The sequence below is a fragment of the Camelus ferus genome, chromosome 13, assembly GCF_009834535.1.
Source record: "Camelus ferus isolate YT-003-E chromosome 13, BCGSAC_Cfer_1.0, whole genome shotgun sequence".
NCBI lineage: Eukaryota > Metazoa > Chordata > Mammalia > Artiodactyla > Camelidae > Camelus > Camelus ferus.
The window spans coordinates 31,958,264-31,982,262 of record NC_045708.1 but is presented as its reverse complement, the minus strand read 5'-3'; the positions used below and the strand labels follow the sequence as shown (position 1 = coordinate 31,982,262).

Sequence of the window (23,999 nt, the reverse complement as noted above, 5' to 3'; positions counted from 1 at the left end):
TGGTCCTTCAGACTATGTCAACGTGGGCAGAGCCAGCAGGCAACACTCAGTAGAACTCGGCCCGGGCAACAGGGATCCTAGGTTCACCTACTCTCACAACAAATATTTATTGAGCCAGGTGCTACATGAGGAGGAATACTGGATAGTCACCCGGGGGGAGACAGACATGGGCCCATAGAGGTGGGACAGTTAAGCAAATAATTACAATACACTGTGATGAGTGTTTAAGAAAGGGGAAGTACACTGCCCCCAAGTCCATTAGCAGGGTGGATGAGAGCAACCTTGAGTGTACAGGTGTCTGCAGCCACCTGAACCTTGAACCAGGCCCCTATTCACGGCTCATTTAACCATCTGCCCACTGGCAGCTGCCCCTAGAAGGGTTAAAGCTTGAAGCGGAGAGTCAGCCTGCAGGTGCTGGTGACCAATTCTGCCATGGTGAGATTTCTCTAACCCTTATTTCTTTACCAACAAGCATTTCAGCATAAGAAGTAATCTTCCAGGCTGGGAAGAGGAGAGAGGAGGCTGGCAAAAGATCCTGTCCAGGCCCTTCTCGGCAGTACAACAGCAATGAGAGGATGAGCTGGCTGGAGCCCAAGGAGCACCAAAGCGTGCACCCGCCTCCCTCACATCTGGCTAAGCACCGCAAACCCTCCTTGGGGCCGCCTCATAATTACAACTCTGCACCGAGAAAGGGGCAGTATGCACACACACAGTCAGCTGATGGGCAATAAGGGAGGAAAAGGGAAACAACCTGCGGAGAAGCAAAGGCAAAGAGGGGAACTAGAGGCAGCTGGACAGATCTCACCCACAGCAGGAGGCTGGAGGAGGAGGTACCGCCAAGACGGACCTGGGTCTTCACCCTTATCGTTCCGGCTCCTCAGTGGAGTCCCTCCTCTCCACTCACCTAGTCCTCACTCCCCTTCCTTCAAAGCCATACTCCCCTGGGAAAGCTTCCCTCTGAGACTCTCACTATAGGTGAAGGCTTCATAAACTTTAAGAAGCATATGAGAATCACCTGCTTGCTAAATATACAGATTTCTAGACCACATGCCTTGTGTTTCTGATTAGGAGGTCTGGTGTAGGCCCTGGGAATCTGCATTATAAATAACATTCTCCCCAACCCTACCCCACACCCTCCCATAAGTGATCAGGACACAAGTGGTTCTCAGATCACATTTTGAGAAACCCAGCCATGGGGATTACTCCCTCTCCTGAAATCCCAGAGCCCTTCTTGTCTGTTATTTTACACAAGCATTTCTTTTTCATATGTCACTACTCACTTTAACTATAAGGCCCTCGAGAAGAGGAAGTATCATCTCCTACTTCTTTGACTCCCCTGCAAACATCTCTGAGCACAGCAGTCTACCCCCAGGAGCTCAGGAAATGCTGTGAACGTACAGCGATGATGGTGATAAGGGGTTGGGGGAAGGAAAACCACAACAGGGATGGCAGTCCCCGAGGCCCCGGCTGGAAGGAACTGTTTTTAGTATGCCTGCGTGTGCCAGGCTGGGACAACGGTTGGCTCTGCCTTCTTTTTTCCCTTCTTCAATAGTCTTGGCACTATATGCCTAACCTCCCTCATGAAAGTCAAGTCTGAACAAAGCACCTCCCATAAGAAACTTTGCCAAGAAATCCTGCCAAGGATCCCGGGTGCTATGTGGCTTCGTTTAATGGCCAGGAGTACCCTAGGTCCTGAGAGCCATCAGGTCTCCGTGCAGAGCAAAGTATAGAGCTGAGCATGAATTTAGTATAAAGCCCAGGGCCCATCAGCAGGGTCATGGTCCTCCTCTATTCAGCAAATATCTCCTGAGTGTCTGCTCGGTCCCAAGCGTGGTTCTGGGTGCTTGTGGGTCTTAAGATAGCATACATCACCCTAAAGTATTTTATAGTGATGGATCTTTAGAGACTTACTTTAAAAAGCAAGACCCTAGGTGATGTTGGGTCTCAGAACCACATTAAGCACCAAAAGGACATTCTCAAGAATGCCTGGCTATAGGATGAAGTATAACAGAGACCCAAGGTCAAGTCTTGGACCCTCACAGAAAGAATTTCTATTCTTATTCACTATCGTGAGCAATCCTTGGCAACTCTGGAGTTCTTTCTTCCACACTCAGTTGCTATACTCTGTCCAGAAAAGCAAACTGCCACACCCAGCCTGTTGGAATATGAAACTCCTGGATTTTTCAGACATCAGCTTAAAGGTTACTCCCTCCAGAAAGCTATCCCCGACTCATAGACAAGATTAGGCGCCCATGCGTTTTATGTTTCCCCTATTAGAGTATTTTCACAACATCCTGCAATTGCATGTTAAGCTTTCAGCTCCACTGAGGCAGGGGCTCTAAACTATCTTGCTCATCATGGTACCCCCCAGCACCCAGAACAGTGTCTGGAAGGATGCAGGCACTCAGGAAATACTAGTTGAATGATTAAATGAATTGACAAGTGCATCATACTCCCTATCAGGATGGAAACTGAACCATGCCTCCTGTATTCTGCCAGTTTTACCCACAGTGCCACTAAAAACACCTGAGAAGAAGCAGCACCCTTCCTCCTGCAGTACCAGTATTTTATAGACGTGGAACAGAGGCTCACAGGATCACCCCAACACAGACTCCAAGAGGCACGTCCCACGATCAGAGATGGACACACACTCCAAAGTCAATGTAATGTTACCAAGAGCCTAAGAGTTATATCGGCCAGAAGCCACAATGGCAGCTCTATCACAGACTCGATGGTACAATCTCTTCCCAGTCATTCAATGTCTCAGAGACCCAGCTTTTTCATGAAGAAGGTATTAGGTCCTTCAGCAGCAGGTACTCCCTTTAAATAAAGAAACAATGACAGTAAAAAGCTACCCACACCATGATGGGAAGTCGGAAGAGGAAGGCAGCATTTGCCAGGAGGCATCTCTGCGGTCAGGAAAGGGTTAAGCACACACACACACGTCTGTCTGGGATCTCATACCGTAAATCAGCCTTGACTGCTGCTCAGGCTGAATGAAGCCCCACCAGGTTGGCCTGTCAGGAAGGAAGCCCATGCGTCCAGACTTTTGTTGTTCTAAGGATTTTTTTTTTTTTTAATTTTACTGCTCAGGAAGGAAGCCGAAGCCTAGGCCCTAACTGCAGTCCTGCTGATTACTGACCCTCGCGTGTGCTCCTGCCTTCACCTCCCTATCTACCTCTCAGACCCAACTCCTTCCTTTCCTAGAGTTCCTTCCTAACTACAACTTTGCCATTTGGGCCTAAATCCCAGACTTTCCCCTCTTCTTCCAAAACCGAAAATGAAGAATGTTCAGCATTTCCCTTCCCACCTTCCATACACCTTCGTGTCTGTGTGTGTGGAAAGGACTGGGGATAGAGAGAGAGGAGAGTGAGTGCTCTATGATCTACATTTTGCCCCCTAAAGTGACCTGAACCCCTTCTCTTAAATGGAGCCATGAAGGAACTGATGGGGATGGAGGTATCAGACAACTGACCTCCAATGGCAATTTCTGCCACCTATATAGATAGGTGAACAGAAGACTTTTCAAATATGAGCTACTATATTTAAATAACAGACTCAGATTCAAGGTCCTCAGGCAGAGGGTCAGTCTTTTGCACTCCTATACTCAACTCCCCACCTCTCCCACAGACTTGCAGTCTTTCTCTGGTGTTTCCAAGCCCCCTGGGGCTTTCTTTCTACAAAGAGAAAAACACTGAGTTTATTTGTGTGCTCACGGTAATGGACAGCCCTCTTTTACTCCTAGGAGAATGCACACAGACACTATGGAAGAGGCCTGTCCCCGCCCAGCCCTGCCCTCCCCTTCCCCTGCTAATCCCTCCCCAGCAGCCCCCCGCCCAGCTCAGTCCTGCTGCTGTATTTCTCTCCTGACCTACAAGGCCCCTTCAAGCCCCGTCCTAAGCCTCCCCCAAGCAGAGACAATCCATCATGCTGTGGGACTGTGACACACACAGATGGGGGAAGGTTCACAGATTTTTCTTCCATAGGCAAGAGGGGAAAAGTGTCTGTATAACTTAAAATCTGAGGACATACTACAAACTCTGGGACTTCGAATTCTAATACTAGTCAAGTACCATCACAGCAAATCTGATTATATATGGCCCAAACTTCTATCATACACAAATTCTAATGGCCCATTTACTTCCAATAATATTTGGTAATACAAAATTCCAGAATAAGAAAACATGATGGGATTCGGATTCTCTAACCTGGTCCACGGCCTAGATAACTAACCCAAGTCAAGTCCCTTCTTGACTCAGGGACTCAGTTTCTTTAACTATAATATTACCTTGGTTCTCAATAAAATGAAGGGAGAAAGAGGTCAGAGGGCCACCAGGGCTAATCCTGGTGGATGGATAATAATGAAGGGAGGTGAAGCAGCTGCTATCACAGAAAAGGGCTCTGAGCCTTCCTCCCTCCCTCTTTCCACATCACCGTAAGGCATAAGTGTGTGAAAGGATCCTACAGACATACTAGTCATTAATGACCCTGTGTTTGGTTACATCCGCGCTTCTAACAATGAAGATTGTATCACCAGATTGTCCTTGAAATAATAATAATCACCATGTATTGAACACCTAGTATGTGTGAGGAACTGTTCTAAGCATTATCTGTGTACTTAACCCTCATCCAGTCCTTTGCAATAATCCTTTCAGGTTGTATAATTCCCACTTAACAGGTGAGAATACTGAGACCCAGAGAGGCTAAGTAATTTGCCCAAGGGCACAGAGCAAGTAAGCTAAAGGGTCACGATTTTACTCCAGAGGCTGAACTCATAACTACTACGTTATATTGCCTCCCCCACCTTTGATCTGAAACACCTTCAAGTTGAGGTTCCAAGGGGCAAATATAGCATTTATTCCTCTAACAGGTATTTATTATGCTAGGCCACTCTGACTCAGTTTAAATCAAACCCTGAAAAGCAGAGTCAAGTGAGAGCAATTAGGATTAGCTAGCACCTAAATGGGAATCATATACCTGAAAATAAAGCAAAGGTCTCTTCAGCGCTGGCCCTTGCCCCCTCCCTACAGCTTTCTGACTGTCTGCTGCTCTAAGATGGATGCAAAGCCGTAAGTCTCAGCCTGCAAATGAATTTCAGTGGAAAAAGACAACTCTTACCTGGTGAGTCACACTCAGGCTTACCGGGCTTGATTTCTCATGAGACTGTACCAGGGGAAGTGGTAGAGGGCGTGCTTAGCAAGCACAAGGTCCTGGGTTCAATTCCCAGCACCTCCTCTAAAAACAAATTAGTAAATAAACTTAATTACCACCCCCCCCAAAAAAGAGAAATCTCATGAGACTGTACCAAAAGGTACCCTAGACTTCCCTAAAGCTCCATGTCTGCTGAACAGAATGTACTGGATGCAGCACCATTATCTCCCCCCAAACACACAACTTTCATTTCCTTTAGGTCATCTTCAATCAGAACACATTCCACAGAGAAAACTGATGGTCAGACGTCTGAATTGCCAGATGGTTGTATGTGTCTACAAATCCTCACATCATTGTCTGTTTCCAGCTCTATTCAGAATCTAGGTAGGAACTTTCTTTCCTAAAACATACACCAAGAGCAGATCCGTATTTGTGGAGATCCATGATAGGGATGTAATGCTGTGGGAAAACATTTGGGAAGGGGACAGACTCCAACCTTAGGTTTCTAGAAAGTTAGGAAAGATGAGCAAATTTTAAATTATATTTTAAGTTATGAAAGATGTTTTAAGCAAAATAATCAACAAAATAAATCTACATTTGAGAGAGGTAACTGCACATAATTTGAAAAACTCCCTTTGTCTTTATCAAACCTCAAGGCATATAAATATTCTTTCTTCAAACATCTACACCTTTGAGATAGTACAGTCTTATGATACTATCCGGTGCAATGCTTAAGAGTGGCAAATTGATGAAAACTTAAAGTAAAAATTAGACTATACTCACCACCATCAATATATTCAATATGCAACTAACACTTACTGAACCCTTTGACTGGCACTGATGCGAAAAAGAATTAACTAAACGTTAAAATGTGATTGAGGTAATAGAAAAGTCTGATCCGTTGGGTAAGGCTGGAAGGGAATGAATTGCTCCTGTTTACTTAGCATCTACCAGGTTTACTGATTCATACCACTGCCTCCCATTTCTCCAGGCCTAAACCCATAGTTTCAACTCGGGATCTTTTCCTGCAAAAAGCGTAACAGAGAAACTAAGTGGGTGAAAGTTCTTTTGCAGAAAATTCTCCTCCTTGCCCCAAATAAACAGATATTTAGAAACTTTCACCCTGAAGCACACACTCTGAAGTTCCAAAGCATAAAAACAGTCTTTTCAACCACAAATGCCACAACTTAAATGGCATTTTTCAAAAAATTTAAGGCATTTAAGCTACTATATAGTAATGTTATTCTTAGGTTTGCAGCTCACCTCTCATTAAGAGGGATAAAATGACACTGGGAAATGCTGTGGAACTGTCTGAAGAGAATATTTAAATCCAAAAATTATTGTTATTTTGGTGTGAAAATCGTGTGGGTTTTGCAATAAAATGTATCATCACTCCAAATCTCAAGTATTTATAAAGAGGACATTCCAGCATGTGCTCTGATATTTATTGACCAGATGGATGTGGTTAAAGAGTTAAAAATATGAAAAACCATCATAAAAATATAAGTATTAAATGTACTGTCACCCCAAACCGCGAGTATTTATAAAGACTACGTTTCAACGTGTGCCAATATTTATTAACCAGATGGGTGTGGTTAATATGGGTTAAAAATAAGAAAAAACAGCATAAAAATATAATTCTATTTTTCAGTTTCCTCTTCCCTGCCTAATGAGGAAAGGGGATGGGGAGGGAGAACAACTTTTGTTATTTGGATACAATGTGTGTGTTTTGTTTTCAAACAAAAAACGGCCACCAAATAATCAACCTGGGGCCGCTGACCGGAAGGCAGCCCCGGAAAACTTCCCGTGGGAAGAGTTCCAGAAATTGCCCGGACATTAAAACGAGTCCCGCTGTGCTGGCTGCGAGCCTCAGACGGTCAGAGGCGACCGCAACTCGCCTCGCCCGAATACCAGCCATCCTGACGATTCACGAACCCCTGGACTTGGGAAACAAGTCCCCAGAACGTTTTACAGACTTGGAAAAACAATAGGGGGAAAACGTTTCAAACCTGCGGGAGAAATCGCAAAGTCCTCGGGTGCCGAGGGCAACGCTAGATCCAGATGTGCACACGTCCATCCTCCCTGCTCTACGCGCCTGGGCGCCCTCCGCGCTCCCGCCTCCCACAGCGTTGCCCCCACGCCCCCTCCCCCGCAGTGTCCCCTCTCTTCCTCACTGTGCCACCCGCTCAGCTGCACCTCCTGCCGGGTCCCGCATCACCCCGACCTCCGCGTGGGCGCGCCCCCTCCCCGGTCACACCTCCTCCCACCCCCTCCCCGGAACCCCACTCTCTGCGGCTCGGACGGCGTACAGGAAACTGGCCCAGGGCTCGGTTCTCAGTGCAACCTGGGGGCGCTGGGCGTGGAGGGCGGGGAGGGAGTGGGGGCCCTATCGGCCCCCGAGTCCGGCCACGGACAGTGGCGGCGACGGCGGTCCGGGGCTCGCCCGGCCCGGCGGCAGCGCCCGGAGTTCTCCCGCAGCCTGCAAGTCCGGCCGAGCGACGGCGAGGTCACCAACATTTCTGAAACCACTTGAACGCCATCTCCGTGGCGGAGACTAGTGGGTCCTTTTCAAATGAGCCAACGGGGCCCACTATGTGGTTCGTCCTCCCCCCGGGCCGGCCTCGCACCTTCCCTCGCCCCCTCCCCCAAACGATCAATTACCAGCCACCCTTCTGCCTGGAGCGGCGAGGGGCTGGCTGGCGGCCGCGAGGAAACGGCAGCCCGGATCACTTCTGCATGACAATTGATGGGAGGGAGGGCGCGAGGCGAGGAGGGAGGACGGCTGCGGTGTCCGTTTTCTCACCATGGTGATTAGGCATTCCGGCCGTGCGAAGAGGCAGCCGCCGACCAGAGCGGCGCGGCGTGGAGCGAGGGCAGGGGAAGAGAGCGGGAGCGGGAGCGGGAGCGAGCCCAGCCGCCGGGCGGGCGGGCGAGCGGAGCGCCGAGCCAAGCCTAGCCAGGCCAGATGGCTCTGCAGCCATCAGGGACTGCTTCCGTCCAGCCCGGCCCCACTTTAGCTGTGCAAACATTTCTTTATCCCAACAAGACAATTAAACCCAGCAGCATGAAAAGGAGTCTCCATGACTGTGTTGGGAGTGAACAACCAGAAACAACCACACACATCACAGGAGTTCTTGCCCCCTCCACCCCCACCCACCCAGGAGAGGAAGGGAAAAGGGACTCCGGGAGAACCCCGGGAGCAGCTAAGCCTACAGTCAGGCTTACGTCTGGGCAGTTAGTACAGAGGGTACCATCTGACACATATCCTCTGGTGATGTGCTCACCCCTTCAGAGTGGTCATCTGCATCAGCTACAATCCAGAAGTAGAGCCTGGTGACCTGAGAACTGCTCCAAACATTCTACCCAGCAAGAGCAATTCTCCTAAAAGCCCACATTAGGGTCCCTACCCACCCCAGTCCCAGAGCCCTTGGGAAGTAGCCCCCCTAACACACCAGCCTCATGATGTAGCTGGCCCTCCTCATTCCAGGTTGCCCTGGGCCTATGGGGGCTCAGTTGATTTGATTCTTAGGACAAAGGGTCTTCAATGATACGTGCCTTTGCAAAGACACATTTCAGAGTACAAAATACCATCTCCTACCCAGGGCTTTTCAAATTTGAATGACTTTCCAATACACCAAAGATGAGAGCAAAGCAGAACATCAGACAACTGCTGTGAGCCACCTAATTTCCTGCCTACCTGAGAATCTGTTTGACCACAGGGAAAGGCCAAGGAAAGAGGGCCCCTTAGGGTCAGTGCCCAGTGCCCATCACCAAGGTGAGCCATAGGGCAAGGCCTGCCATCAACCCCAAGGGCAGTCCTGGTTCCTCTCAGCCCTCAGGGTGGGCACACATTCTAGCCAACTCTGATTTGGGCTGAGTGGATAGACTGCCAGGCTGGCCAAAGACTGTGTCACCCAGACAGGAACTGGACACAGGAATGGTCTACAGAGAACAATCAGGAAATGCACATGATAGGAGCCAGAGTGCTAAGGGGGTAATAAATGTATAGATTCTAGTACAAGGCAGCAGACAATACTTATCTTCCCTTTTGTTGTAAAGTTTCCTTAATGAGGAAATGTTTATTTTAAAAGCCCTGGGAAACATATCTGTAGACACTTCATATGTAAGACACACGTGGACTATTTGTAATTGGTCCATAAATTTTCACATCATTTCCCTGGACAAGGAGCCTTGGAGACGGGTTCAGGGAATGACAATAAACAGGAGTTACCTCAGTCCCCTTCCTGGGGAATTATGCATCCTCCACGAATGGCTTCTCACAAAACACTTCTCCCCTCTTCCAGGGCACATAAGTTAGTCCTGTTGAATAAAGGCTTCTTTTTTCCATAGAGCCCAACACCTACCTCAGGAATCACCTGTGATGGCAGGTAGATGAACAGGCAAGCAAACTGGAATCATCTACTGGGAGAGACGATACTTTACCCAAGTAGCTACATTTCCTTCTACAAAAAAATGCATATTTAATCACAAAAGAAATCCTGCCTATCAGCACCCAGATTTAAGGAAAGAACATGTGTGCATTACACCATGTCTGCAGGCCCCTCTTTCAAATGCTCTCAGATGTGGATATATCTGCATATGGATGCAGTGTGTGAGCAGGGGTGGCTGTGACAGTAAAAACCGTCAGTGTTTCCACTGTAAAACTGATTTTTCATTGACCTAAAATTCAGTCATAAAACTTCTACTCTAAGTACCCATACTAACCCCCTCCCCCAACAAAACCCTAAAGTTCCATGCTTATTTAGGAGTTTAACTGTTGTATTTAATTAAAATTTTTTTTTATATTTTATGAAAAAAAACTTTATGTATATGAAGAGAGTGGAAGTCAGTCAACCATACCAAAAATTTACTCTAAATTTTAAGGATGAAAAAAACCTAAAACAAAGGGGGAAGGGTATAGCTCAGTGGTAGAGTGCAGGCTTAGCACGCACAAGGTCTTGGGTTCAATCCTCGGTACCTCCACCAAAAGTAATAAACAGATAAACTTAATTACTTATCCCTCCCCCCAAAAAACCCCATAAAATATACATGGTTCATTTTGGCAATCTGGGCAAAAGCCACTGTAACCTACTACTTTGCTCTTTTGAACACTTTCTATCTTCTCTCTTCTCGCCTCCTCACCCGGGTCACGGCCCTATCTGCCCCTCAAGCTCTCCCTTTGGAAGCAGTCTTGTATCCTGTCACTTGATTATCTGAGAAATATTACTTATTTCAAAACGGTTCTGTAGGGAGGAACTGAAAGGCATCTAGTGGGAATAATCAGGCCTTCTAACAGCCCTTAAATATGTATTTACATAAAACAGACCATAAATATTCCGACACATGTCGACATATGACAGGAGCCAAGAAAGCTGCAGCAGACTTTGTCACAGTGCCTCTTCAACCCTTCCCTACAGAAAAATGTTTCTCTGGCTTTCCAAAAACTCAAAATCAAAAGCACAAATACTACCCAGTATAACCCTGTGAAGGCTGCTATACCACCCAGGAAAAGGAAAAGAGAAAGGAGCACAAATCCAGGGTTATCACAGGGAAACGGTCTTCTATTCACTTTGCACCTTTACTTGTTATTAAAGATCAGTCACGAATGCAACTCTACAAAATCATGTGAGTGGACTAACATCCTACACTGAGAGACACGCCTCTAGGTCTAATGTGTGTATAAGAGAAAAAAAGAGAGCACAAAATACTCACTAGAGAGGGATATTTTAAACAAATAAAAGGGGAAAGGGCTCCAATGTATACAACACTACAATCTGAAATAAAGAAGTTTCCCCACCCTTCTGATCAGAATCTCATTAATTTCAAGGTCAGAATTCCATTTCACTTTGGGAGACAGACTCATTTAATTTTTCTCCACCCAGGCGTACTCCTGTGTGAGGGATCCATCTCCATGGGGGCCGGCACCTCACACAATGCAAACCAGGCAAAGGGAAGAGTTATGGCTTTGACACTCGGAGGGGAATGGATAGCCACATCTACGAGTTCTGACTTAACGAACAAGCTTCCTCCTGCTCTGGGGGTCTGATTCAGTTTTGGGCTAAAAAAATGGCAAAATGGAGACAAGCTGGATTTGTTAGGAGAGAAGAAAGGGATCTTGATCTCCAGGTGTTACTTTGTGGCATGTTAGTTTTGCGAGGATTTCATTTTCAACTTGTATTTGGAGGGGGAAAAAAAAAGCAGAATCTGTCACCCCCAAAGCCAGGGCAGTTTTGGTCGAAGGTCAGATTAAAGCTAGCCCTGATCACTTGCACGTTGACAAATGAAAACTCAACTCAGCTCAACTAAAATGAAACAGACCGCCGCAATGCCAATCCATGTTCAGCAAGTATATCCTCAAAGCAGGATCATCACACACATGTGCGCACACGCACACACACATGCACATCAGCTGTACAGAAAGGGAAAGTGTAGAAGAGGTGCTAAAGCAAAAGACAGAGAGAGAGAACACGGGCAGTTGTGCTGTCAGATAGCAGCCTTTTCCCTTAAATGGGGAGGTCTTGGGCTTACAGACGCTGACATAAAAGACACACTGGCAACATATTTCAAAACCAAAGAGGGATGGATTTACAAGGCAGGTTGATTTTATGATGACTTTTATTGAAAAGGTACGCTGGGCTTAGGCAGATGCCTTTTAGCGAAGGAAAGTTAACACAGTGCCTAATTCAAGGAGACAGCCTGAGGAAGCAGTGCCGACAGGGGAGAGAGCTGCAACGTCTCTATTACTCTCCTCGGCATCATAAAGAGAAGAGAAAAAAATGGCATTCGTGGTGGTGGTTGTAGAGAAGACGGGAGCACAAAAAATAGAGAAGAGGGGAAAGCAAACCTCAGATGTAGTTTTCTTAAGAAAATAAAATGAAGCAAATCTTAGAACAAAGGCTTGGGTAGAAAAACACCCTCAGTTCATAAATTCTCACCAGGCTTGAAGAAAACTGCTCTGTGGGGTCTACCCATAGTCCAAAAGCTTCAAAACACAATTATTTTCTGATTATATTAGAGGACAAGATGGCAGGGTTCAATGCTCCTAGTCTACAAGTTTCAAATAAAGGTTTAGCTCCAACTATTAGTGAGGGTAGCTGAAGCCTAACAAGGCACTTGGAGAACACGAGAAAGCTGTTCCAGAAGCAGAAATTACTAATAGTTGTGGCATCGAATCTGGAGGAGTTGCACAGGTCAACCATGTCTGGTCCTAAAAGTGAGCCCCAGGATAAGCAGCCAGCAAACCTGTTAAATCCCAAGAGAAGTCAGCTCTCTAGCCTTGCAATCGCCAGGAAAACACAGCTGCTTGAAATGCTTTATGGTGATTGACGACACCTTTGTCCGTCTCTGAAAAACAGCCTGATTTGGACAAGGCCTGAGAGTTGTGAAAATAAAATCACGTGGGGTCTGCTGGCTGTGATACAATGGAAAAGCTAAAAAATAATACTGAGATCAGAGAAACATAGTGAGGACAGCAAAGACAGGACGGCTGGACGAGTTTCTTCAGGTCCTCCAAATCCCCTAGGAACCTACGTTTTCTAATGAGATGACATTCACTCCAGTACGTATATGGCACCCTCTCCACTCCAGAGTCCCCAGAGAGTGAGCCCATCACAGCCTGGAGAGAAGCACAGTACAGGCCAACATGCCTGTGGCCACCTTCAGAAAAATATTTCCTACAAGAACTATCAATGCTCATTGACAAGAGACAAATAAATGTCAGCACTCCATAGCTATCGAATGGGAAGGGGTTGGCCCTTCCCGTGCCACCGACCTGTTGAATCCTACGGTAAGGCAGGGCTCACTGGGGTTCAGGGAGGGCGGCACCAAAGTACTTACATCTGTCATTCCGATCCTCTGGGCTCGATGAGGCTTCTCGATCAGAAATGAGGCCAGAGACAGCAAAAATCTTCTTCCCAGTGTCGTCAACCTTAAGTGAACCAGGGGAGCTAGATGGCAGCTGTGTCCCAAAGTCATATTCCTTGCCATCAGCATCTGAGAAGCGCAAGTGGGGAGACTCTGTGTCATGGCAGTTTTTAAGTCGCTTGGCCGGTGTAAAGGCTGACTGATAACTCTCCCGGTCCTCAGTGGAGGCAAAGGGACGGAAGGCCCCCACTCCACTATGGTTCAGCATACTGATTGGGGTGCAATCTAGATTTGGGGGGGCAAACTGCGGGTGGAGATGTAGTAAAGAAGGGGGAAAATCACGATTGGCAAAAGTGCCCGGCACCCCACCTTGCCGGTGGTACATAGAGGCAAAGGTGTAGGAACCATTGGTGAATGGAATATGCACATCCTTGTCTACTGAGACAGGTACACCAAAGGGTCGTGGCTGCTGACAAGGGATGGAAGCATCACGGCTGGCCTCAGCCGTGGACGCCAGGACCATCAGTGCTGGGGATGCCAGCGGGTTGGGGAGGTAGGAAGAGTTCTCCATCTTGAAGGCTGCCCGGTGTAAGTCCATCGGAGTCTCTTTCTGTGGCCGGCGTCACACAAGAAGCAGTCTTCCCTGGGAGGGAGTGGCACCTGGGATCAGGGCAGGGAATATTACTGGGGAATCATCCCCTTCTAAGACCTGTGGAAACAGCAAAGAGAAAAAAACGAGGGGGAGGAAGGTCAGGGGGAGGAAAAAAAAAGGGAAACCCCAAGTGATCGAAACACCATCCTTCTGCTTACAGATGCTCGGGCAAGAGACACCACAGGCTTTAGGAGCCAGTGGGCAGCAGCATCAGACCATTTTCATTCAGGAAAATCAATAGACAACTTACTGTGATGTACGCGTAGCTGACTTTGGTCCCTACACGTTCCGGGTGAAATGCGCCTGAGCCCAGCAAAGGAAAAAAAATCATAAAACCTCCAAATACAATATTCCCTGAGCAAATGAGCTTTGGAAGGCCAAGTCACCCAGTAGATTAGGTGGGGGTCTATATTTTAAAGGGCCTCCACCTGCATACACTACTCATAGCAGGCCTGATGTTCAGAGACCAGGTTCTGCCCATACAACCCCCCCCTTCTACATCCTCTCTTTATCTTCCCTAACAATTCTCTGATATGGAAAAACCCCTAAATCAAGCACATCTAGACGATGAACATCTCTACGTGTTAGTTGGTACAAATTGTACATGTGAATAAATCACACTCATTGGCACATATATAAACACACATCCCCATGTATCATCAGAGACTGTTTCCAGAAAGAAGTACTATGTGAAGAAACAAAAGCAGCATTATTTTTGATCCACACCCCTCTAATCACATAGGCTTTCTCTTTTCTGAGGAGGAACAAAACCTTCATCAATAAAGTGCCTGGCGTCTCTGACAATATTTAAAAACATAATGAGTGCCTTTGGCATATGTTCTCTAGAAGCGTCTGCCTTCCAGGGGCAGCAAAGAACGGATTGGTAATTTTAGTTACTAATGCACTCACTCTTAAGTAGATTTGTAAACTGCCTTGAATTTGCCATTAACATTTAGAGCAAAATGTTAACAAAATTTCTGACTTATTTTCCTCTGCTTATTGGCCGTGTCAGAGTTGATGTCCGCTCAAGGCCCCTGGAACATGCTGGAGTTCAGAAAGACTTCTTTCAATTTCCCTTTTAAATTTAGGCTTTACATTTCCACAGCCACTGATTCTGTTTCAAAATTTATTTTGAGTGGGAGATGTGAGAGGGCTGTATATAAAAGTCAGGATAACAGAAAATGAATACGAGGACTTATTAGCTTCAAAAATATCCACTAAAGAAAAACTTAACGAAACTCAAAGTGTAACCAAAAAGCACCATCTGCTGCAAATTATAACCTCTAAATTGTGAGTCATGTCTCAAATAAGACTTACCCCAACCCTTAAAAAAAAAAACCCACCAAGATAAAGGAGTATCTTTCATATTCCCTCAAATAGAGAAGCCTCAGTTAAGCAGTGGATGGATCCTCCTGGCTTAATGCAGTGCATAGAGAGTATTTCCTTCTCCCATCCTGTAGCAGACATGTCAATGACTGTTATTAATTGGGAAGATGAGTGCACACCATCAGACTGCTTCCTCATTTGGCACCTTTCCTTATAGACATCATTGCTAAATTACCAGATTATGTATCTCACATTAACGGATTTTTCTCTCTTCCAAATTTTAAATAACTTTCCTGTCAAGTTATAGCAGTGCAGGGAATGATCTGCCAAGGACAGCCAGTTAGCCTGACAAGTCTGGGAATCCTGTTCTTGGCTGTTTTCAAGTCAGATTAATGGTCATACAACATGGATGCTTTGAAAGTGGGTCTAAGGCAGTTCCGAGGGTTCTAAGCAGCTCCTCACAACAGAAATAAGGAACTATTTGTCCGTTGAACAAGCAGTCCTACATGAGGCAAGCTGGAGAAAAGGGCAAACATAATACACTAGAGGCAGGGGTGAAATGTTTTCACCCCAAAATAACCATCACCCAGAGGATTCACTTTTTATTTTTACTTCCTGGATCACCTCATTATGTTAAATGAGTTTCATAAATTAGTAATCTGGCGACAGCACCGGACACTCCAACAGAACACGGTGAATCACTCCAACCTGGTTATTCATTTGAAACTTCATTATACTGAAAATAAATCAACAATATTTTCCCAGGCCACATCTCTTTTACTCCACTGTGTGGGCGTTGGTCTCTGTGGGGGAAGGGGGAGTGCTGTTTTTCTCTTCCCTTTTCTTTCTTACCCCCTCCTCACATTAACAACTTGTATAGATGAGGCTTCAGCAGACCACAGTCATTATGAAAATCTATAGTTAATACACTCCCAATGTCAAAATGTCATGGGTTTAAACACAGAACCCAAAATAAGAAAACTAACTTACCCTCTTAATTAAAAAAATATGGATTGTAAGATAATCAGTTTGATGGAGCATTTGGGTGACTGTAAAGAACCGGGCAAAAGGAAAGTAAGTAACTGTTACTTTTCTGCCTCTATGCTGATTTTTTTTAATTTAGCACTTCGTGCAAATCCAGATTAAAATAACTCCAGCTATTGATCCGAGCAGTGGAATTGACATTAATTTTAGTTCACTTCTCACTTTGCAAAGGGATCAATAGGAAGTAATAACAGCTGACATCCCCGCTGAAAGGAGGAGAAAGAAGGGCTGAAGACAGAAATCGAAAAGCAACCAAATAAATCATCAGCTACTTTTCCACGGCATCAGACAAACTCCAAACAGACTGCAAAAAGTCTTTGTTGAATTAACTAAACAAGGAGGAGGGATCAATCCACGAAGCTAAATAAATTGTCTGGCAGGCAGTGAGGTTGGACGGAGGGACCAACAAATACTGAGTTTTAAAAATTTCAAATCCTTGACGTGATGGGTTTGGTTCAGGGATGTATGGGTGGGAGTTTGTTAAATCACATAACCGACCCTGGTTTAAAGTGATTAGAAAACGCCAGATAACTGAATAATTAGTGAGATTACTAATTGCGTGGTTAAACATGCCAGAACCAAGACAAATGAAACGAAGAAGCTGGCGTTTGGAACGTGAGGATGTCTGAAGCTGGGCTGATGCGCAGCGCTCCGCGCTCTCCGGCGCGAACTAGCCACTTCGCACTGAAAAACCGAAAGCCAGGGAGAAAGTCTCAGCGAGCCGGCAGTCTCCCACCCCAGCCTGGGACCATCCCTGTCCAGGGTCTGGGCTTCCTGACCCGCGCGGGGAATCAGCGTAGAAGGAAGCGGCGCCGCTGCTGCTCCCGCTGCCTCCGGGAGCCAAACCCACTTGCAAATGACTGCCACAAAGAAAGCTGCAAAAGCCTCTTTCCCCGAGCCCGAGCTCTGAACGCCCACCAAACTGCCACTCTGCTGGCAATTAAAACGCACACACAACACTTCTCTGCTTATTACAACAGGTGACATTTTTGTGGTCTCTGAACCGTTTCCAAAAGCCAAGAATTAAAATCATGTAACAAATTAAACGATATTTTTCCTTTGCGTAAATAAACTTTTAAAAAATTAACAGGCAACTTAAAAAGCAAAGAACAATGGGAAATGGGGCCAGGGTAATGGTCGGCTGTGTAGAACTCAGGAAAGATTTTTTTTTTTTAAGTTCACAGACTTCTTCGCTTGAAGAAAATTCCCGCACACCAAATGCCCAGGGGGTATTCGGAAACACCGCTCTAGCAGAAATTTTACCACCATATGCACGAGCTCAGGAAGCATAAGGCTAACGCGGTTCCAGGGCTGGGGCCAAAGCCTGCGTTTCAGGCATGGCCGAGGATCCGTCCCCGGTTTGGATCCCGACTCAGGCCCGGCTTGGCCAGCGAGTGCGAATCTGAGCCCGCCCGGCCTGTCCGAGAGTGCGGGGCCACGGGGCTGCGGCTCAGCGCGCGGGTGCACAGTTCAGCCGCTAAGTCTTAACCTGGAAACCCTAACTCTTTTAGGGAAACGGAGAAAGAAGAGGTGAAGGCAAAACCTACATAAACTTAGGGCCAACGCAGAGCCAAGCCCACCACTCCTTGGCCTGACCTCTCCCTTTGGCTTTTGGTTGCCTTTGCACAAAGAATACTTTAGGTCCCAACAACCTCCTCACGAAACATCTGTTTGTAACTTTGGGGAACCAGGGAGCCGGCCAGGGAAGAACCGCTAAATGAGAGGGGCCCTGGTCCGCCGCCGGGCAAAACCCGCGGGGCAGGGGCTCTGAGGAGGGTGCCTTCGATCAAAGTCCAAGGACTTCGTGCCCCTGAACAGCCCCGCCCCACGGTCCCGTCGCCGCGCGTCACTGCTTCGGAAGACAGCCACCGGGCTTCTGGATTTCGGGGCTCCTGCAAACGCGGGCAGGAGCGGGGTGGCTTGGCCCTCCGGGGTCCGGGACGGTGGGTCTGGGCTGCGGGAGGGAGGGCTCTGCCTCTCGCGCCGCGGCCTCCCGACCGCCGCACACGACGCTACTCGCAGAACAGGTGTGTGTCCCCACTCGCTCGGCGCCCGGCCCCGGCCCCGGCCCCGGCCCCGTCTGTCACCGGCGGCGCGGCGCCGCCCTGCCCTCGGCCTTTCCCCACTCGCCCTGGAGTGCGGAGGGAGAACTCAGGCCACTTTTGCCCGGTTTCCGCGGGCCGGGAGGAAAGGGAACCGGAGACGGCCGCATCGCTTTTCCTCGACGCTCCTTCCGCGTTTCCCTACTCGGCTCATTTTCCACTTGCGGGAAGAACCCCAGTCCGGCAGAGGGGGCCGGCACCCCTGCCCGCTCTGCTCCCTCCAGCCTGACCCGCCGTTTCCTCCCGGCCCGCCCTTTTTTCTCTTTATTTTCCCTTTCTTTCCCTTTTGCCCCTCAAGCCGAGTCCGGCGAGGAGGCGAGAGGCGAGACGTGGCTGGTGGGCATCATGGGCAGGGAGCGCCCGACTCTTCCCTCTGAGCTGCTACGGGACAGGAGGCGACGCGCGGGCTGAGACCCGGACTGCCGGCCCGGCCGGGCCAGGCGGGGCTGAGCCCCGCTCGGAGCGCCTCCGCCCATGCATCCGCCCAGTGCGACGCGCGCCGGGCTCGGGGCCCGGGCCCTGACCCTCCGCTGAAGCCGCGGCCAGGGCCCGAAGGAGCGCATTCTGAAAGGGAAGCGAGAGCTCTTCTCCTGCCTCCGGGCAGCCCGAACCCCAGCTACTTCGGGGCTACCGCGCGCCCTGGCCAGCCGGGGTCCACCCGTGCCTCGAGCTCTTGGAGGGGTTCCTGCAGAGGACAGACCCGGCATCCCCTCAGATGGCCTCACCACAGTGGGCGGCCTCGCCCGGGGGGCCACACGGAAGCTCTCCGCCCAAGTTTGTTGTGCCCTGGAAGAAAAGGCTTTCCCTTACAAAGCACAAAGGCGAAACGCCCAGGCCGAGCCCTGAAAAGCCCTGGGTTGGGGAGGGGGGCGGCCGGAGGCTCGGGAGCGCGGTGGCGGGGCCGGGCTCCGGGCGGAGAAGGTCGCTCCGCCGGGCTGACGAGCGCGGCGGTGGTGCCCACAGGACTGCAGCGTCCGGCGTGCTCGCTGAAAAGTTTTGTTCTCAAGTCGGAAGAAGAGAAATTGTTACTCAGTTTAAGTCAGGTCTAAGATAAAAATAAAACTACAAAAAGAGCCAAGCGCCGCTGTCTGTACGGCGGTCCTCCCACCCCGCTCGGTAGAACAGCTAGGAGACTCCTGGCCCCGAAAATCCCGGGAGACCCCTCACGAGTCGGGCTGCTCTGAGGCCAGGCCAGCGGGCCGAGCGGAGCGGGGAGTTTACCGGCTGCATTTAGAGCGATCCACCTCTGGGGCCAGCACCTGCCTCCTTCCTGCCCGCGGCGACTCCCCCACCCCCACCCCCACCCCCACCTCCTCCACGCCCTTCACCCCCGCCTCCTCCAGGAAAGTAAGCCGAGCCCCCCGGGGGCCCCAGGCTTCCAGCCTCTTCTCGGGTACCCCACCGGGCTGGCCGTGTGTTGTGTGGGGGCGGCGAGGTCCTTTCTCATTCGGATAGCTCCTTCCCCGTCCCGCCCGCCAACTCGGGCTCCCCGCTGAGTACCACCCGGCCGGGGCCCTGCCGGAAATCACCGCGGGATCCACAGGGGAGCCCGGCTGGAGAGCATTCTCGCAATCGACCCAAACAAAGTGGGAATCTGGCATATTAAAAAAGATGGAGAAAAGAAGTCCCGCTCCCTTCCCTCGCTGCCCCTGCCCCCTCACCCTCCCTACTTGTCCAATTCCCGCGTCTGGTCCCTCCCCCTTGCACCCCCCCCCAAATAAAACACATTAAGGAAAACTCAAGACGGAAAGTTTGAGTGAGGCAGCGCACGGAGCGCGCAGGGCACCGATGCCGGGAGGCAGCGTCGCGAAGCTCTGAGGCGCGCCAGCCCAGGTCCCGGCCCCTGCCCCTGCCCCTGTAGAGGGGGAGCCGCCCGAATCCCTAGGAAACCGACCTAGAAAGTTAGCCAGGTTCCTGAGCAACCCGGCTGCTCTGGCACCCACCCCTCTTGTGTACGCTTACGCATCCACACCCCTTTCTGGTCTCCATACTTGCCGTGGAAATTCCTTGGGAGAACGGTCGCACTTTTCAGGACACGGAGGGAAGGAGGCGGTGAGTGTGGTGCATGAAAAGTCCCGGGTGCTCAGAGCCGGCGGAGGCAGCGGCGGCGGCGGCGGCGGCAGCGGCAGCAGCAGCAGTAGGCGGCTGGCCCCGGGTTTGTGTTCGCGAGCTGCCTGGGATTGCATGTACAGATCAAGAGACTCGGTTGGTGTGAGAGAAGGAGCAGTGCTGCCTCTCAGCGCTGGCTCTAATCAGTGAATGAGCCTCCACTCTCCCAGGGACTCGGAGACACACACACGCGCGCACGCACACACACACACACACACGCACACATTCTCTCACACTCACACACATACAGGCACTCTGAGCACAGAATACATTAGGGCACTAAGGGACTCTGGGAAATGGAGTCCAGACCCAGGACACTCCTGGAGAACAGACCTGCTGGCCTTCACGAAAGAGCTGGAAAGTCTTGGGGTCGTGAGACACTGTGGAGATTGAAGAGAGCTCCTGCTTTTGTTCGCATTTACCCCCCTGAAAGATCTCAGTGGACAATTTGGTGTTCTTCCTCCTCTCTTGAACCAAAAGTGACCAAGAGGAAATGGGTAAATCTTTAAGACTGACATTCTCTGCAGCTAAATGATTCCCAAACCCTGTCACCCTCATCAGCTCTGCCTTTTTCCAGAAAAATCGTACCTATCGCTTTACTCCTGGAATGCCTCTCTGGGTCTTTGCCTATAATAATGAGATTATACATGAAAATAAATTAACTTGTAGAGGGGATGGAGAGGGCCTAGTTTAGCACCCAGATTTGAGAATAAAAATTTTATTGGTGTTTATATTTACAGTTCTTTCTTTTCAAATAATTTTATATCATCCTTTAATTTGTCATGTACAGAAAGTTAAATAGGGGAAAGGGATGGAGAACTAACATTCCCTGAGTGTCTTCTGGGAGCCGGGTTGTGGGACTAAATGCCTTTACATAATCTCATTTAATCCTTAGATCAATTCTGGAGATAATATTACCACTATTTTATATATAGAAGAGGAAACTGAGGTTGAAAGGGTTTTGTAATTTGCCCATGGGAACATGGTGAACAAGTCTGGGACAGCAGGTAGTCCAAGCTCCAAAAGTGAAACCCAACCAAAATCTAATCCTGGTTTAAGAAATTACTCCTTTCTTTGGTGGCTCAGTTTCTAAAACCACAGATTTCTCATCTAAAAAAAAAAAAGGCAGGTGTGGGTGAGTGGAGAGTACATACTGATAATCCACTCTGCAAAGAACCACATGGGACTACAAACTGTCTGAAAATAAAGCCCTCACAGTCTCATGTTATTATTTATTGGTCCCTTTATTGGTTATTATTTCATGGTCCCTTTTTTCTTACATTTAACATTAAGGTAGCATCTAAATATTATGTATGCTTAGGAATATGTGTGTATGTGTCCTTCGTATTTAAAATTTTTAGTTAGCAACTCTATTTTGATCAACCTGGAGTTCTATGCTTATGACTATTTCTGTCTCTAATTCACGGGATTCAAGTCGTCTAAGTCTTTATCCATATTTTATCATTCATTCACACAGCAGCATTAATTGCATTAGGCACTATTCTTCCTGCTAGATTCCTGCTGGACTGTAAGTTTCGTGAAGTCAGGAACCACGTTTGTTTTATTCAGCATTTTACTTCAGCATCAAACAGTGTCAATCTCTTAGCTGAATGAATAAATTGAGGATATTAAACACAATTTCTGCCTCCAAGGAGCCCATGATCTAGTAGGTGAGACTAGAGTTAGAAAACTATTTGATGAATGCTATAATTAGGGTGACCATGTAATTTATTGGTCTGAGACGTTTGATAGTGAAAAGGAGTGCTATTAATAATAATTATGCGGGGATGGCAGGGGCAAACAGGGACCATCATGAACCAAGCAGGTTGTATGGTCACTCTAACTACATAAGGTGTTTCATTCATTCATTTAACAAGAATTTATTGGGAACTCTCTTGTGTGGTGTGTTGAAGGAACTACAAGCCACTTGATTGCCCTAGAAATTGAAGTATGAGCATTAACTAGCAAAAGAAAATCAGGAGAAGTAGGACAAATCACAAAAGACTATGTATACTAATTTAAGGAAAGTGGACTTTATTTTGTTGATGATGAGAAACACCAAGAGAGTTTTTTCAGTGGTGTGACTTGGTAGGATTTCTGTTTTAAAAAGACACTAGTTACTGGGTGAGCAGGGTGGATTTTAGACTGGAGGCAAGGACACCAACTAAGAAGTCTGTTACAGGTGATTTAATTAGGATATAATAGGGTCTGAACCAAGGTACTGGAGCTATGGGAATGGAGAAGAGGGGGAAATCTGAAAGGTGGAATTAACAGGGTTTAGCCACTGACTATAGTAGGTGAAGGCAAAGGACCCTATATAAATCCTAAATAGGATTTTATTATTTATAGGACAAGATGCTGTCAGTACTTTAATGTTCATTAGTAGTAAAAGGCTCCCTCAGATCAGCTTATAGAGTTCCCATAAATCCGGTGCACAATCTTCCAGGTTATATATCATCTGATATAGATAAGAAGCCCTATGTCAATCATCAAGCCAAACATTTAAATTGCTACTGTAAGCAAGGTCTGCACTATGATGCAAGTACTTAGGAATTTGAAGAAATAATCATTGTGTACAAAGATAGTCTAAATTTAAAAATTAAATGCAAAACATCCCACAGAACCATAGCAAAATCCTAGCATGCAAAATCGAATATGTAATACCTCACTAATTCACGGGTCCTATGTCCAGCAACCTCAGCTATCCAAAACACAATGAACCAGGAAATAAGCAAAAAGGGTCCCAGAATAGCCAAAATAAACATTACAAAGACCATGCACTAAAGTTAACACATTTTACTCCTAGGAGAATTTCTCAAGCCTTCACTCAGAGCCGATTTACTCTTTCTTAGGTACAATTCTAATAAGCTTGATTATTTGGCTTTCCCATTCACAGCTGATTAAGATGGTCAAATTAAAAGGGGGCAGCCATTAAAAAGAATGAGATAGACTTGGATGTCCTGACATGCAGGGATACTTATTGTATATTGTCAAGTGGGAAGAAAAGCCAGTCATAGAACAGGGTGCATAATACAATTTGATATTTGTATAAATACAAGTATACACACACTGACAGAAAATGGCCTGTAGGGACATACATTTAACTGCTAACAATGGTTATGCTTAGAGAGTGGGAGTGTGGATATAGGGAGAGTCGGGGTGGGGAGTCAAGAATGAAGGGAGGACTTTGACTTTTTACTTGGAATGCTCCTGTTGGTGTGTCAGTGACTACCTATTCTGTAATTTTAATATCCATTAAAAAGCATATAACAGGAGCAAAGGGCAGTGTTGTCAGAGCAAAGACACTGACACCAAGAAGTGGTGACCAAAATATAAGAAGCAAGCAAAAGAACTCAAATGCCAGAAGAGAATGGAGTTATTTGATGTGGAGGCAAAAAGCCCTAGCCTATCAGTGACCCCAGAGAATGTCATGAATTCCAAGCCGGAATAAACCTGGTGCTTTCAGGGATAAGTCATCAAGGAACGTATGCTTAGTATATTTTACTTAAGAGAGGAAGTGTGTAAAAACTTAAAAAAATAAATTCCCACGAAAAGCAGATTTTGATACTTTAGGAAGTAAATTTCAGTTGTCTGGAAAATAGACTTTTGGGGAACACATCCCTCCCTGAAAACGAGAAGGAAAGGAGATATTACTTTCTATAATATCAGAAGTGATGCAGAGTAAGGGATGGTTCGTAAACTCAACATTCAACAAACTTTGATTGTGGGTCTAGAGAGTGCCAGTCACTAAG

At 47.6% G+C, this 23,999-nt stretch overlaps 1 protein-coding gene and 1 long non-coding RNA gene across 5 annotated transcripts in view; one reads left to right on the top strand and one right to left on the bottom strand.

Moving 5' to 3' along the window:
* RNF220 (ring finger protein 220) overlaps positions 1 to 20,403 on the bottom strand; it is a 210,519-nt gene extending 190,116 nt beyond the window's left edge. The window contains exons 1-2 of one of the 4 annotated variants that reach the window (XR_004324977.1): positions 20,134 to 20,403; positions 12,988 to 13,723 (exon numbers count right to left, since the gene is read on the bottom strand). Coding sequence is in view for 1 of the 4 variants with exons in the window: in XM_032494106.1 (XP_032349997.1) it covers positions 12,988 to 13,612 (625 nt within the window). In the remaining 3 variants the exon portion in view is untranslated. Of the gene's footprint in view, positions 1 to 12,987; positions 13,724 to 13,916; positions 14,136 to 20,133 lie in introns of those variants that run through there. The other 3 variants (XR_004324979.1, XR_004324978.1, XM_032494106.1) reach the window with 3 other exon arrangements.
* LOC116667970 lies at positions 14,267 to 19,216 on the top strand. Its single transcript, XR_004324980.1, has 2 exons — positions 14,267 to 18,063; positions 18,437 to 19,216. It is a non-coding gene; the product is annotated as an uncharacterized LOC116667970 (long non-coding RNA).
* Positions 20,404 to 23,999: the final 3,596 nt, after the last annotated feature.